General features: G+C 45.6%; 2 protein-coding genes across 3 annotated transcripts in view; one reads left to right on the forward strand and one right to left on the reverse strand.

The window, feature by feature from the left end:
* Positions 1–6: 6 nt before the first annotated feature.
* RAB24 (RAB24, member RAS oncogene family) lies at positions 7–1,870 on the forward strand. The gene is made up of 8 exons (XM_006762874.1): positions 7–179; positions 256–324; positions 530–608; positions 713–780; positions 866–965; positions 1,166–1,216; positions 1,352–1,414; positions 1,521–1,870. The coding sequence occupies exons 1-8, from the start codon at positions 63–65 to the stop codon at positions 1,583–1,585; spliced, it is 612 nt and encodes a 203-aa protein (XP_006762937.1). The 5' UTR covers positions 7–62; the 3' UTR covers positions 1,586–1,870.
* A 2,825-nt stretch (positions 1,871–4,695) lies between these two features.
* LOC102760242 (histone-lysine N-methyltransferase, H3 lysine-36 and H4 lysine-20 specific-like) overlaps positions 4,696–15,837 on the reverse strand; it is a 42,248-nt gene continuing 31,106 nt past the window's right edge. For both annotated transcript variants that reach the window (XM_006762876.2, XM_015563357.1), the window contains 3 exons: positions 14,206–14,312; positions 12,365–12,569; positions 4,696–9,247 (listed from right to left, as the gene is read on the reverse strand). In XM_006762876.2, coding sequence (XP_006762939.1) covers positions 7,614–9,247; positions 12,365–12,569; positions 14,206–14,312 — 1,946 coding nt within the window. In that variant the 3' untranslated portion in view covers positions 4,696–7,613. The remainder of the gene's footprint in view (positions 9,248–12,364; positions 12,570–14,205; positions 14,313–15,837) is intronic.

Below are 15,837 nucleotides of genomic sequence, written 5' to 3' on the forward strand. Positions count from 1 at the left end.
AGATCCGGGTTTACCTAGCGCGGGGCCCAGGGCCCTGACGCGGGTGAGGCGGCCCCGAGAGCATGAGCGGGCAGCGCGTGGACGTCAAGGTGGTTATGCTGGGAAAGGAGTACGTGGGCAAGACGAGTCTGGTGGAGCGATACGTGCACGACCGCTTCCTGGTGGGGCCCTATCAGAACGTGAGTGCGCCTCGCGGGCCGGCGCGGGTGGGAGGTAGCCCGCCCCCGCGATCCTGATCGCTTCCCCTGGTTGCAGACCATCGGAGCCGCCTTCGTGGCCAAGGTGATGTCTGTCGGAGACCGGACAGTGACTTTGGGTATTTGGGTAAGTCCTCTGGGCAGGTAGTCCTGGGAATAGCCATTCTTAGGCTTAGTCCTGTCTATTCGTGTCTGATTTGTGGCCTTATAGAGGCAATTTCTCTTCTCTAGACCCCCGTTTAAAAATGGGGGTCCGGAGGACGTATTAGTTTGCAGTCTTGGGGAGAAGCTCAATAACTCAGGCCAAGGCTGAGCTTCCCCCTGCCCTTCAGGACACAGCAGGCTCTGAGCGCTACGAGGCTATGAGTCGAATCTACTATCGAGGTGCCAAGGCTGCCATCGTCTGCTATGGTAAGGGAGGTTCTCGTCTGCTCCTCAGACAAGGGGTGGGTGCCAGGCTGGCCTGAGCGACTAGCCCCCGACCTTTGGTTGTTTCCTGTCTGCCCTATACCAAGACCTCACAGACAGCAGCAGCTTTGAGCGGGCAAAGTTCTGGGTGAAGGAACTGCGAAACTTAGAGGAGGTAGGTGGCCAGACCTTACCAGAGAACCAGGGGCTGGGGCTCTGGTGGTCTGTGTGGATTACCCTGACCTCGTCTTCCGCTTCAGGGCTGTCAGATCTACCTGTGTGGCACCAAGAGTGACCTGCTGGAGGAGGACAGGCGGCGTCGACGTGTGGACTTCCATGATGTCCAGGACTATGCAGACAGTAGTTGCTTCTCAGTTGCTGGGGATGGAGGAGGGAAGTGGCTGTTTGGGTGGGTCACAGAAAATAGGGACTGTTTGGCTACCATGGCCAGATCGCCTGGGAAAGCTTTCAGGCTTCCCTGAACCTGTGGGGTCCAGAAGACTTCCCCTTTGTGTCTACCCGATTCTCAGATACGAGGCTTTAGTCGCTTTTCTTTTCAGATATCAAAGCTCAGCTCTTTGAAACATCCAGCAAGACAGGCCAGAGTGTGGGTGAGTGCTGTCCTGGGCCTCACAGCAGAACAGGCAGGGGCACCAGTGGAAGCAAAGAGCCTAGAGGGCTGTGTCACTGGGTGATCCCAGGGCTCCTGGCATTGGGCCTTCACTGATCGCCTTTTTTCCTGCCAGACGAGCTCTTCCAGAAAGTGGCAGAGGATTACGTCAGTGTGGCTGCCTTCCAGGTGATGACAGGTGTGTACTTCCTAGCTTCTCTGGAGACTTCCTCTCGGCCCCTTTCACGTTTGTTACCTGATCCCCCAACAGAATGGTGCTGAGCTGCCACCTCTCTCTCTGACAGAGGACAAAGGCGTGGACCTGGGCCAGAAGGCAAACCCCTACTTCTACAGCTGTTGTCATCACTGAACCACCACTTGGCCTGGGGGAATTAAAGGAACTCCCCAAGGGGCTGGACCTAGTTCTTGTCTGGGCTTGGGTGGTCAAACATGTAAGCTACCCTAGTCCCCATGGCAGCAGAGGTGGCACCTGTCTGTGCTGGCCCACGGAACGTGCAGCATTGGGCTGACTGATGGTCATCAGGAGGATGAAGGCTGATTTGGACTCCAGGCTTCTTCCCTGGACAGCACTGTGTCTGCAGATTACTTAAGTGGCTTCTGATTTGTAAATAAAATCAATGCACTGTGAATCACACTCAGCCCCTTTCTTAGGCCTCACTTCTAATATGTCTCTTCCCAGCCCTAATTTTCCTTTGGTTGCAGCTGAGATAATGGAGAAACAAAAGAGCCTATTCTGTGCTTTAGGATGGTGAGAGGCTACGATTGGGACAGAGCAGAACTCACAATTCCTTATTGGTGCTAGGAAGAGCAAAGCAAGCACTTAAGTGCTGTCCAGAGATCAAAGGACCAAGCACTTCTTCCTCAGACTGGTTCTACCGCACCTGTCACATCATACCTCTGGCTCATATCCTCAGCTTCCCATCAGCACCCTACAATGTGGTTTAATGGTAGAAATATCATAGTTACTACAATATACAAAATTCTTTTGGGTCCTAATTGGGATCTAATTCAGATACTTAGAAAAGTAACTCAGCCTGAATTTATCTGTAAAATGAGGTAACCACTGCCCAGTTGAGGACTGTGAAGATCATGAAGGAAACGTAACTTTGACTAAATGCTCATCTTCCCTGAAGGGCTTTTGGCTGAAGGGGCAGGAGGTTCAAGACTAGATCGGAAGGGGAGGCAGACTCCAAGGTTGCCTCAAATTTTATTTTTGGACCTTGGAGGACCAGGTGTTAACTGTAATCTGGGCTGACACTTTCTATTCAACTAAAAGGAAGTATATGACAGCCCTTTCCTGTATGGAGGTTTGGCCCCTTTGTTTCTGCTTTCCTGCCTTAGACTGGGTCCTCTGTAGTACCCAGCACCTGCCTCTGAACTAAAAACTTGGCCAAGATGGTCAGACTCACACTCAGGAAGTCATTTGGTTCTACTTCCTTTTAAAAACCAATTCCTCAAAATACCCTTAGTTCATGGGTGATGACTTCCTTTATGGAGATGAAAACACCAGCCACTCTCAAAAGAAAGACATTCTGGCACCTAATGACTACTGAGGAAACCCATACCACTCCCATGAGGTGTTTGGAAAAGTGCTCAGCTCCACTGTGTCCCACCTGGGCGTTAGTGTAGGGGCTGGCTTCTGCTCTCACCCCAAACCCACCCTCCCTCCTATTGAGCTACATCTTCCCATCGACAACAAAACACAACACAGGGCAAGGGCCATAAGAGTAAAGTTAAACTTTACTTTACAGTAATTTTTTTCTATATACAAAGAATTACAGTACATGTTTATGGGGACTCCTAGCACAGGGCTCCCCTCTTTTCCACTAAAAGTTTCACTTACAGCTGACAATCTATGGGGGTGAGGAGCAAAAAAAAAAAGGTGATGGACCTCAGCTGTTCCCCCCACACCTCTTTTCTTAAAAATATAAAGATAGATCTAGTGTCAGCTTGTTTCTTAGCCAAGACTTTGAAATCTGCTCTTCCATGAGCTGCTGTGTGCTGCACTCACCCATCTTCTACACACTCTCACCTACATGCACACACAGGCAGCACGCACCTCAGACCTGGTGACCACCTATTCTGTGCCCCTCCTTTGGGAGTCTAAAGCACCACAACCATTCATTTCTGCTCCTACTCCCTGGGCTCTCCTGTCCACAAAGCTTTGCTCAACTTCCAGAGTGTTAACACCTGAAGCCCCTCAATAGCCTGATGTTTGGAAAGTCATGGGAAAGCAGCTCTAGAGAAGGAACGACTTAAGAATTTAACATGTGCTGTGTTTTGCTTATGTTGATAGGAAACATTTCTTTCCAGGCTGTAGATTTCTAATTAAACTTTCCACTTCCTTAAGAAAGAATACCTTTAATCTTCATAAGCAATAGAGGTTCCCTCGAGAGTGGGAGAGGTAGAGAGGGGCAGAAGGTAACTGAGGGAGATCCCATACCTGGAGCTCTCTACCAACCAGAGGCTATGGACAAGGTGACACACCAGCCCTGAAAAACTCAATGGCCACCCTCACCTGGACATGGCATCTCTTCCATCTCTGGATTGCGCTGGACCACTCCAGGATTGGGTACAGGCTTCACCGAGACTCTGCCCTCCTCTTAACAGAGCTTCAAAGAACTGTTCTACATAAAAATCTTTTCCTCCCAAACAGGAACTTGGGTTTCTCAAGTCACCAGTTCCTCAACCCTTGGCAGTGCTTATTTATACCAGGAAATTAGCACCATCATTACATTTGTGTGTGTGTACAAAGCAATTATCTATTCTTATTTCAATTTATACTACAGCAATCTGGCCCTAGGAAGTTCAGCTGAGAGCTAACTGGCCACAGCCAAGGAAAGTCTCATGCGGCTACCTAGTTGTAAATGATGTGGAATGTCCAAAACATGAACAGCCTAAACATTATTTAGTAGGAAAGGGACTTGTGGCAGCTCCCTTCCTGCCGCGATCTCACAGAGGTTACAACATTGGGCCACTCTGACAAACCCCCAGATGACAATATCCCCCATTAAGCCTTAGGAGAAAAACCGTTTTGTAGGAGCTGAGGCCAACATCTGTCCATGTTTAGTGCTCTCCTAATTCCTCCACAGGGAAGCTGCCTGGACCAGACTTCCTGCCAGTGTTCTCACAGGCGACCTGGGAGTCCAGCTCCAGTGAGTAGATGCTGCCAAACCTGTGAAGAATCACTGATGCACTTCATGCCCTGACTGTGGTGTGGGGTAGAGGATATGAAGAATACAATTATTTTCTTCAATGCCAAAGATGTAGGTTTGGTAGTTGTTCAGAAGAGGATCAACATAGTGATTTAAATCACCTCAAACTCAGTAACTTTTAAGGAGACACAGACATTTAAAAACTTGGATGCTTTTGTAGCAATGAGAGCTATTTGCTATCACAATGGGTTGGCTTCAGTAGGAGAAGCAAAGAGGCTTTGAATTTAAACAGTATATATATATATTGTTTTTTTCCTGACTTAACAGGGCTAGGAGAGGTATTTGTTCTCTAGCTACCTATGGAAGCTATGGCTTCCCCCTGGAAAAGGCTTCCTGGGAAAGTGGCTTAGAGGCATATTCTCGAGATCCCGGTTTCCAAGCACTTAGCCAAATACCAAAAACACCATCCTGCATAAAGATCAGGAATGTCTAAGAGAAAAGATTACCTTTTAATTTCCAACTCGCAATCCTTGGAGAAAAGGTCTTAGCACAGGCTCCAGGAGCGTCCTCAAGGGTAGTCACTCCCTCCCAGCATCATGGAATATCAGTTCCCAACAGTCCTGATTGTGCTTCTAATTGTACAGTGACTGCTTTCATGATTACATGTTAATGATCTAGAATGAGATGCTGAGATCAGGGGGCCTCACAGTTGAATTTCTAGGTTCCATTCAAGCTGGAAGTCTTTCCAAATGGCACCCAGGAAAGCCTGGCACTCCATCCATTTAGATAAAGAACTGCCTCCTACCCCGTAAACCAAGCATAACTCAATTGTTTTCCCAGGCAGGTCTGGAAGGAAGTATTCAGTGAGTGGTGGAAAACGGAAAGGACCAAAACAAACCCTTTATAAAGTGGTCAACCATGGCCCACCTTTCCCTCACTCCTTCCTGTCCTATGAGACATGTCTAGAGTGGCTGTCAAGAAAATTACCTACCAAAGCCTACTTCAGAGAAGCTATTTTAGGATCGAACTTCTCCATTTACAAATTTTTACAAAGCCTGCACAACCCCCCACCACAAAAAAAATTCACAGTTTATTCCATTAAACAAAGAACTACGGTAATTTAACACACAACATAGTGAAAAGAGATTCTGACAGTGCAGTGTGGATACTTTTTCTGATCGCAACTACAGATGACAGGAGAGAAAAGGGCACAGGACTGGCACCAAGCAAACCCTACTCGTACAACCTAAGAGATTAGGGGAAAAGACCTACTAGCTGCAGTTATATACTTATTATTCTCACACATGATAAATACTTAATATAATGAACTTTAACGTTCTGGGTGGATTTCTTTAAAAATATCTTTTCCATGGTTTAAAATTTTTTAAAAAGAAAATAAGATACTTTGTTTTCTCTTCCTTTTCAACCAAGAGCTTTTCTTCTCTGATGATGTGGGAAGAGAGTTAGGATGAAAGTGAACTAGGCAGGTGGAATTTACAGAGGAGATTCCGAGGTCTAAGTGAGATGCAAGGATAGGCCCCTAAACTCGGGGCAGCCCTGCCCAGCCTTGTGCCTCTGCCTGAGTTCAAGTGTCTCAATCCCAGAGACCCACTTTGGGAAATAAAAGCAAATTCTTTTTAATTTTTATATAAAGCGCAAATGCTTCTGTAACTATTATTCCCTCCTTTAGAGTGATTAGAGTAGCCTCACTAGGAACTCAGGAGGAAACTGGGACAAAATACAGACTCCTGTTGATATAAAAGCCATAACTGAGACAGAATGGTTAGGAGACATTTGGGCCAGATGGCCTGGTTGGCTAAAGCTGCTGGCTAAGTTGGCAAAGCAGATAGGTAAACACATTTAGTCTAGGGACAAAAGAGACATGGATGAATGGGAAGAAACTGGCCAAACAGCACTTCCTGTTGGCAGTCAGTGAGCTGGGTGAATGGTAGGGCAGGGTAGCACCAACAGATTTCCCAGCCCTTGAGCCCCAGCTCAGGGCAGCAGTAACAGATAATCAGCAGTTATGAGGAGTCAACTCTTAGACTGGACCTTTCTCTAAATGCCACATCTTGCCAGTCATAAAGGAAGGGTTATGGCTGCCTTTAAACTTGAGTCAGCAGGCAAGTCCTCTCAACACAGAGCACAATTCTCAGGGGAGGGTGGTGAAATCCACTAGTGAAGAAGAGGACTCCCTCCATTCAGGCAGGAGAGCAAAGGATCAGAAGAGAAGTCATTTTCTGTCAGGATCTGGCACCCTCCCTGAGCTGGTGGTGGATCTAGCTCAGAGCTTGCTAGAGATGCCTAGGTCCACTGCCCAAGACTCTGAAATCTGAAAGCACCTGAGTGTGTGGGGGACGGGCATAGGGTGGATTGATGTAAAAGGAGGAAAATGGGTAAAAAAGAAAGATAAGCTTGCCAATTGCCTTCTTACACTATGGGAAAGCTACATCATTGTAGAGCCCAGCCTCCCCACAATCAGCTATTCCATCAAGTATAGATCTTCAGACAGAAGCAGTGGTGGTGGCTGCCCAGCCAACAATCTCACTTGGCCTCTGCAGCTCACCCTGCCTGTAGACAGCTGCATGAGCACACATGCATGCACATGCACACATGCACACTGAGCCTGAGGAAACTTACTCAATACAATCATTTCTGGGACCATGCCCCAGGGCCCCTCAGAACTTCATGTTATTTCCTGGTCAAAGGTTCTTAAAAACAGCCTAGAAACTGTTAGGCATGCTAGGCTCATAAGAATCAGGTCTTATTTATCTTTGTATCTCCTATCAGTGACCAGCACCTGGCCTAGCACACATGAATGCTCAAGAAATTGCCACTGGTTTGAATGGGTATCAGTTCCTCCCAAGGGTTCATCAGGTGCCTTCAGTGGGGCTCTGTAGGCATGGAGAAATAGCATCAAAGGCCCCTCTATCTTCCAACCTGACCAGCGGAATTGAATCCCATGTTTGACTCCAAGTGGACTTTTTATTTCAAGGTGACCATTTAAGGGTTGAGGGAAAGAACCCACTTGGATTTCCATACATGTTTCACATAACCACAAGCCCCCACTGGCTAATGTCACAAGAGTTCTGAGTGTTGGGATATAAAGAAAGAATAACAGTGAAAAGGGAGTGGGGTCTGTTTTATAAGGGAGGAGAATAATATTTCCCTCCTCCAAGAACCCTGGGGGTAGCTGGTCTGGTCATCTGACATTTACTGGTATTATTTCTGTTCTGACTCTGCATACTTGTGACTGGAAGGCGCCTGGTTAAGAGTTGGAAATGTGTTTTGCTCTGGTTTAGGGTCTTGCCCTCTTCCAAGAGACCAGCAAGTCTGTGCCAATGTCTGTGTGCTCCCAGACGACCAGCAAGACGATGCCAGTGTGTGTCCAGCCAACATGGGCCAGAGCCCTGGCCCTGGTGAGGTCTTTCCTAAGGCCCAGGAACTCTGCTCTGTGGTTGCCAACTTTTTCTCTTCAGTGGAGAGGGAGGATGGGGCCTTCCCAAGAGGCCTGAAGGACTGCCCACTCTTGGCACCAAGTCCAGGTACTTGATGGCCTCCAGCCATCTGTTTCACCTGCTTCACCAGGCCCAGTGCTTGGCTGGGAGGCCCTGGGATCTGCTCAGCTCCTGCAGGTGCTCTTCCTGCAGCCTGAGTTGCTGACTCATATAAAAAAGCCTTGGCAGGGGATGGAGAAAGAAGTCTGGCTTGGGTGAGTGATTTAACAGCTTGCCAGGGGTGCTCCAAGGGGGCCACGGCTTTTCCAGGAGGCTGAAGGACAGGCTCTGACACACTGCCTCTCTCTACAGCTCGAGACATCTGCCCCAGACCTTTGCTGGCAAGCCATGAGCTGGACTCCAACACTGGCATCTTCTCATCAGCTTGTGGTGTGGCCTCATGAGGAGAAGCTGCCCGTTCTTTCTGGCGAGAAGTTAGGTCTATAAGATCCATCACCAAAGCAGCTCTGTTTTTTGACTGAGTATTCTGGTCCACGGGCCTCAGTGCCTTTTCTTTAGCTACCAGTGTCTGGACCACAGCTGATAGCACTTTGTCAGGAGGTGGGAATCTCTGGGTCAAAGAAGCATGGGATTTCTCTGGAGACCTGTCTGAAGTCTGGGGTTTGGGGCTGCTGGTGACGAGCAGTCTGTCTGATGGTGGAAGTCTCAGGACAGTAGGGACTGGGTTTTTTTCCAGTGACTGGAGCCTTGGGCTGGCAGCACCTATGGATTTATCCAGCCTTGGGTCAGCTGCCCCTAGAGGTCTTTCCAGTGGTTGGGACCTGACTGAGGGTGAAGAGCTTGGGCCGGTCACTGGAGAGGGTTTGTCAGATAGTTGGGTTCTTGGTCCTCCCACTGTAGATGGCCTGTCCACTGACTTCTGGCTGGATACCAAGGACTGGGGTTTGGCCCCTGACCCAGCAAGGGTCCTGACCCTTTCTACAGGCTGGGGCCTGGAGTCAGTTCTGTCAGGAGGTCTTTCAGGTGGTGGTGGCCTCTGACAAGTCCCTGCCAGAGTTTTTTTGGACAGTGACAATGTCTGGTTGGCTTCAGCAGGTGGCTTGTCCAACATCTTGGGCCCCTGAGCAGCAACTCCTGATGATTGTTGCTCTGCCAGGTGAGTGCTTGGGCCTGGAGTCAGTGGTACCGGGGGAGGCACATACTCACGGATCTCCCCAGGTTCCAAAGGGTTGGGCCCACAGGGGTCGTGCTCAGTACAAGACAGACGTCCATCCAGTTTGGAGATGAAGAGCATCCCTTCCCGATGCTGCTTGCAAAAGGAGCTAGGACACATCTCGCAGAAGGAGGCCGCTTCCTTCCCACAGATGTCACACTGATGCCAAGGACACTCCCATTTCCCTGAAACATAGATGTGAAACAAGAGCTTAGGAAAACAAGAGATAGGTGATGGCTCTGGAACCAGGTCAAAGGAGTGATTTCAAACTGCCCTGTTCTACAGATAGCTCATGCTTCTCCAGCGCCAGGATCTCGGCTTCCTCTTCTGCACAACCGCATATAAAAATAACTGCCAGTATCAAGTAGCAACTAAGCATCAACTAAATATACAGGCAGGAGTAATTCCTTATTTCTATTTCTAGCAAGGAATAAGAACCCAAAGCTCTCTTTACATCAAGCATGTCATACTCGTTGCTCAAGGGTCACATGCGGCCCACAACAAATATTTTTGCGGCCCAGCCAATTTAACAGTATGTTAAGAAATGTTTTAATAAAAATTTCATAACTTAAATTTTTACAATATCCTTTTATACATAACTAGAGGCCCGGTGCACGAAATTTGTGTACTGGGGGAGGGGTGGGGGGGGGATATTCCTCAGCCTGGCCTGCGCCCTTTCACAGTCCAGGAGCCCTTGAGGGATGTCCAACTGACAGCTTAGGCCCACTCCCTGCCTAAGCCCGCAGTTGAACATCCTTAGTGCTGTCACAGAGCAGGAGAGGTTCCTGCCACCGCCACTGCACTCACCAGCCATGAGCCCAGCTTCCGGCTGAGCAGCGCTCTCCTTATGGGAGCGCATTGATCACTGGGGAAAGCTGCTGCGTTGAGCATCTGCCCCCTGGTGGTAAGTGTGCATCATAGCGACTGGTCGTTCAGTTGATTTGCATATTAGCCTTTTATTATATAGGATTATTAATAACGAACTACAACGTTCGTTAATGACTGATTACTATAATTGTGTTCCCTTACGCACCCTACGCGCAGGCGCAACATTTCACTCCACTAATACTAGCAGTGAATATTTTAGCAGCAAAATGTTCTATTATTTTATGTTAATGATTACTCATTTATTTCAGCCCTTTGTATTCAGCATGTTTCTATTGAAATAAACCTACGTTTCTATGAAAACTGAAGCTTTTGTTTTTTTGCGGCCCACATAAACTTAAACCTTGTTTATTTGGTCTGTGTTAGCCTTTGAGTTTGACATGCTTATCTTGGATAAAATATGAGGATATTACTTTCATATTTTGCAAACTCCTTTTGTCCTATACAGCCTTTAAATATTCTACTCTAGCACAACCAGCCTCGCTCAGTGATTGAGTGTCGACCTATGAACTAGGAGGTCAAGGTTTGATTCCCAGTCAGGGTACATTCTGGCTCAATCCCCAGTGAGGGGCGTGCAGGAGGCAGCAGATCAATGATTCTCATCATTGATGTTTCTATCTCTTTCTCTCCCCCTTCCTCTCTGAAGTCAATAAAAATATATTTTAAAATAAAAAATATTCAACTCTAAGGGGGACATTTCAGCTATTTAAACTCCTGCTTAGTTGGTTATTAGTAGGAAGTGGGAGCAGATATACAAATGTGGGGGAAAAAAGAAAAAAAAGAAAGCAGACTTACCTTTACTCAATTTTAAGTCTTGAAAGTAGCACAAACTTTATCTGTGTTGTCTACATAGAATCAATGGAAAAGACCCAAAGCTAACCTCAGGTGTATTTGTCTCCACTTCATGATAGCTGAGAGTCTCTATCATGGACAGTGTTTCTTCCCCAGCTCCTTCCCAATAAACTATGCTGGCTAGACTTTGCTCCTGGCTCATAGGCCAGATCAGTTCTATCACAGCCTGTGCCAGCCCTGGCCATGAGTAATTGATTCTGAAACAATTTCCCATTTCCACTTCCTGGAAGTGTTAGGTCAATGTTATGGCCTGCTCCCAGACTATCTCATTTTCTATTATTTCATTATCCTAGCAACCACATATTGAAGGACAAACTCATCTCACTCCCACCCCATAGTTGTTCTTTCTGCAATTCCAAGAAACAGGCCACTAGTGATGTATAATCTTCTCACTTAGAATGGCTTTCCACTGGTTTCTTATCTTTGTAATTTAAAATAGATGGCAGGTGCAAATCCCTAAAATCCGCTAATTCCAAATCACCACCCAAAGGTTAGTGGGTTTCTCCAACCACAAATTTCCGGGTACCACATCTGCATAAGCAGTTTTCTCATCTAACCTACACATCTGCATCTCCTTCAGAGGGAAGTGTGGTAATGAGGTCTAAAAGGGTGTCAGTCCACACCTCACTGATTAGAATGATCTGAAAGTCCACTCTGTCTCAACTGCTCTTTCTTTAGATGGAATATGTTTTAGTAAACTTGAGGTCAGATGTGGAGAGCGGCTGCAGTGTTTGGACAGGTTCAAGCCTCGGACTGACGAGTCCTCTTGTGGCAAAGCCACATATAAGTCCCAGCTTGGAGGGCAAAGCCCTCCCAGCACAATTATAGCCAAAGGCTATGGTTGTATATAAGCTTAACCTTATAGTCCAAACCTGTAGTCCTACATAGCTGAGGGATGTGGGCTGGGGGAGGGGCAGCAAGTGCTGCCAAAACAAAGCTTGATAGAGTTCAAAGAATTAAAACAACAGGAAAGAAGTAGATTTGGAACTCACAAGAACATTGTAAACATCTTGAATACTCCCTTGTTTTGCTTTGTGTGATCTGACTATAAAATAAAGGTTTGGCTTACAGGTTGTGTCACTGTCCTCATCCAGGCGCAGTGATCCACCTGGCTCCAACTATATTCTCTTGTCTGTTTTCTTTAATCCTTCACTGACCTCCTCAGGTTCACCACTGGCTGTGCTGGATGCGGTTCAGTCAGAAAACCTGGCTTTCAATCCAGCTCCTACATCTATATGTTCTAATGAGGCAAATCATCTCACCAAACTTGATTCTGACTTTCCTTATCTATATCATGGGAAGGTGAAAAGGTCTCATCTTTATGGGTTGTTAGGATAAAATAACATAACAGAAATATAAATAAAATAAAACACTTGATACATAGCAAGTGAATTTCTGTTCCCTTCTCTACAACATAGGGTTCTAAGCCTTTGTTATTTACTCCAAGAGTAAGAACATGGACCTAAATCCCCTCAATACTATGCATGTGATGCATGGGAAGACCGAAGGGCTTTGAGAATTCTGGCTGAGAACAAGGAACATTCTAAACAGATTTTGGCACCAACCTGCCGGTCGCTTGGTTAGATTGAGACAGTCTGCATGGTAAACTTTTGGGCAGCCTGGCTTCTTACAGGAGACGAGCTGGCCAGCATCCCCACAGCTGAAACACTCATCCTCTCGCTCCTTTGTGATTTCACCCTGGCTCCTTCGCTTCCCCTGTTGCTTCTTCTTGAATTTCTTTGACTTTTCTTCCGTGGCAATGGGTTGATTCTAGAGGTCAGATATTAAGCAGTCAGCATTCTGTCGACACATTAGTTGTATGATCTTGACCAGGTTAACTATTCTCTCTGAGCCTCAGTCTCTCCTCTGGGAAGAGACAGTCCTTATAGACTGTTGTATATGTAAGAGAAAATGCAGAAAAGGCACCTAACACATCACAGTGTTATAGTAAGGTACCTAGTAAGTGGTTGTATTAATTAACTTTTGTACCAACTACCCCTGCTACCTGAATGAAATGAAAGAGATACGTTCTTTTTGTTGACACACAGGCTGGTGTTAAAGGTCACCTTTTTCTAAGTTTTATTTTTAGATTAATTTCATAACTAAGGAAGACTTCTTTGTGTGTTTGTGTGTGCATACACATTTCTTAGTTTATTCAACAAACTTTCCCTGAGTACTTAGTATGAGCCATGTGCTTGGAAGACACAAAAAATCTAGTTCATGGTCTTTGGCCTCAACAAGCTATGCATTTTTTATTTAAGTCAAATTATGTCCGCCACTCAAAACAGATCTTAGCCAGCAGGTCTCTGTGCTCTCATTCTTGGTCATCACACCTGGTGGTTTTCATAAGCTTCTGCTCTTGAATTTCTCTATTATTGATTCATGTGTGAAATGCTACCTTGACCTTAAGGATGCAGAAACTATCATTCCCAGTGCATGTAACATCATTAAATCTGGGTTAATTCAGTTATATTTTAATTTTAATTCACTGGGCTTGTGAAGGAACAAGACCATTTAACCAAACCAACTAAACAAAATCCAACATAATATAAAAATAATTCTCCTTAATAAAATAATTACTGGATACTCTTTATCTTCATGTGTAACTGCTCATACAGATTATTCTCTTTAGTTATGGGTTTCTATACTAATTTGAATTTTTTTAGTTCTTAATATTGACTTCATAATCCAAAATCCATCATGGAAATACCCAACCAGAGTCACTGTATAATCTACTATGTATCAAAATTAAACATAAATTTTCAGTGTGCTGTTACTTATGAGAGAGATATCTAGAAGTATCCAAATGTGCAACTATTATGGTCCACCCATTAATATAAAAAATTTAACAGTCACTAAAAATGATGATTGAAAAGACTATGTAACAGCAAGGAGAGTTTTTATAATATTTAAGAAAAGTAGGTTGCGGACTTATAGACAATTCTTAACAGTTATAGAATTATAATTCAGTTAAAGAGCACATATAAAATACTAGGAACTCACAACAATGTTTATACTTTGTTACAATGATAAGATTAAGGATCTATGTTTACTGACAGTATTATATAATATAAGTAGCTTATTAGGAAATATGAGTAAGATCAGCTGAGACCAATAAAAATGTGGCAAATAACCCACTTTAAGATTCCCATTTACAGGCTTCTTAGTTAAAAAGGCATCCCTAGTTATAAGTCAGATTGTTTAAAACACTCCAACAGTACTCAAAGATGCTCTCCTGTGTCACCGAACTGATCATCAGAATGCTTACTTAGCAAATTGCCAGTGGCCATGACAACTATTCTCTGTCATTATTTCAAAGAGACATCTTAAAATAAAGACTCAGCCCTGCCCTGGGTAGGGCGGGAGGACCACACCACTATTCCCGATGCAAATGTTTAGAAGGTACCTTTGGCCTTACACCCAGAAAGCCTCTGCAGTTTGGGGCTCCACATTTGCAAACAGTCTTTCCATTCCCAAGACATTCTAGGTTGTAGTTGAAGGTAAGTTCAGTGCCTGCATAAGAGACCATGAAAAGATTAATATCTATGGTATGAATTATGTTATTTCTGTATTAATTACAAAAAGTATATTGACTTCTAAGAGAAATTATTAATTTTTAAAAGAATAAAAAATTAGCCCAGCTGCCGTGGCTCAGTGGTTGAGTGTCAACTTATGAACCAAGACGTCATGGTTTGATTACTAGTCAGGCACATGCCTGGGTTGTGGGCTCGATCCCCAGTGGGGTGGGTGTGTGCAGCTGATCAATGATGCTCTCTCATCATTGATGTTTCTAGCTCTCTATCCCTCCCCTATCCTCTCTGAAATCAATAAAAATACATTAAAAATTAACTACAAATCCCACTATATTAATAAAATATTAATAAATTCTAATCCTGTAACATTATTAATCATCTAATACAACTTAATAAGAGAAAAACTTAAATGGCTTAACAAGTAATATTTAAACTAACTTATACTATAGAAGTGTTAATATCCCAAGTTGGTTTTTTAAATTTGTTTTCTAACCATTCAGTTCCAAAATACTAGTATATTAATTCATTACCAAAAACAAACAGACAACAACTTACATTGATGTGCCAGGCACTGAGAATGCAGGTATGAAGAAAACCTGTTTGTGCCAAGGTAAGCACCTGGCAGCACTCAAGGGAAAGACATCTCAGTATAGAACAATATGAGAGAACTCTAGACCACAGACCTAAAGTCCTGGCTTTACATTCCACTTACCCCATGATCTGAGTGATTTGGTCCCTGAGTATATCCATTAAATGGAGAAATAGCAACCTCACACAGGCTTGTTGAGAGAATATCACATAATACACATAGCAATAATTTGTAAACTTTTAAAAAGAGATGTACAAATAGATTTTAAGGTAGGAAAAGGCTCCTTTCTGTTGTGCATGTCATCAAAACCAAGAAAGCAAATAAAACACACTCAAACTCCAAACACATTAGCAAAGGCCTAACAAATACAAGAATTTTATATATGTACTAGAGGCCCGGTGCACAAAAATTTGTGCACGCAGGGGGGAGAGGGGCGTCCCTCAGCCCGGCCTGTGCCCTCTCCCAGTCTGGGACCCCTCGGGAGATGACGATCTGCTGGCTTAGGCCTGCTCCCGGGTGGCAGAGGGCAGGCCCAATCCCTAGGTGCAGCCCCTGGTTGGGCTCAGAGCAGGGTTGATTGGGGCGCTGTCCCCTGTCATGCATAGAGCAGGGCGTATCGGGAGGTTGCGATGCCACCCTCAGTCATGCTCAGGGTAGGGCTGATTCGGGGGTTGGGGCACTGCCCCCTGTCACACTCAAGGCAGGGTTGATGGGGAGGTTGCGGCACCACCCCCAGTCATGCACAGAGCAGGGCCGATCAGGGGGTTTGGGCACCGCCACTGTCACACTCAGGGCAGGGCCATTGGGGAGGTTATGGCTCTACCCCGTCACACACAGAGCAGGGCCCGTGGTGGGGTGGAGGTTGGGGCGCTGCACCCTGTCATCCACAGAGCCGCAGGGCGGTCAGGGGGGTGGG

The sequence above is a fragment of the Myotis davidii genome, unplaced genomic scaffold, assembly GCF_000327345.1.
Source record: "Myotis davidii unplaced genomic scaffold, ASM32734v1 scaffold438, whole genome shotgun sequence".
Classification (NCBI taxonomy): Eukaryota; Metazoa; Chordata; class Mammalia; order Chiroptera; family Vespertilionidae; genus Myotis; species Myotis davidii.

What these genes read in the sequence shown, in the direction of transcription:
- RAB24 (XM_006762874.1), top strand. Translation starts at nt 63, where the DNA reads ATGAGCGGGCAGCGCGTGGACGTCAAGGTGGTTATGCTGGGAAAGGAG. An exon ending in AACTGCGAAACTTAGAGGAG is followed by an intron (nt 781 to 865) that starts GTAGGTGGCCAG and finishes CTTCCGCTTCAG; the next exon opens with GGCTGTCAGATCTACCTGTG. An exon ending in TGCCTTCCAGGTGATGACAG is followed by an intron (nt 1,415 to 1,520) that starts GTGTGTACTTCC and finishes TCTCTCTGACAG; the next exon opens with AGGACAAAGGCGTGGACCTG.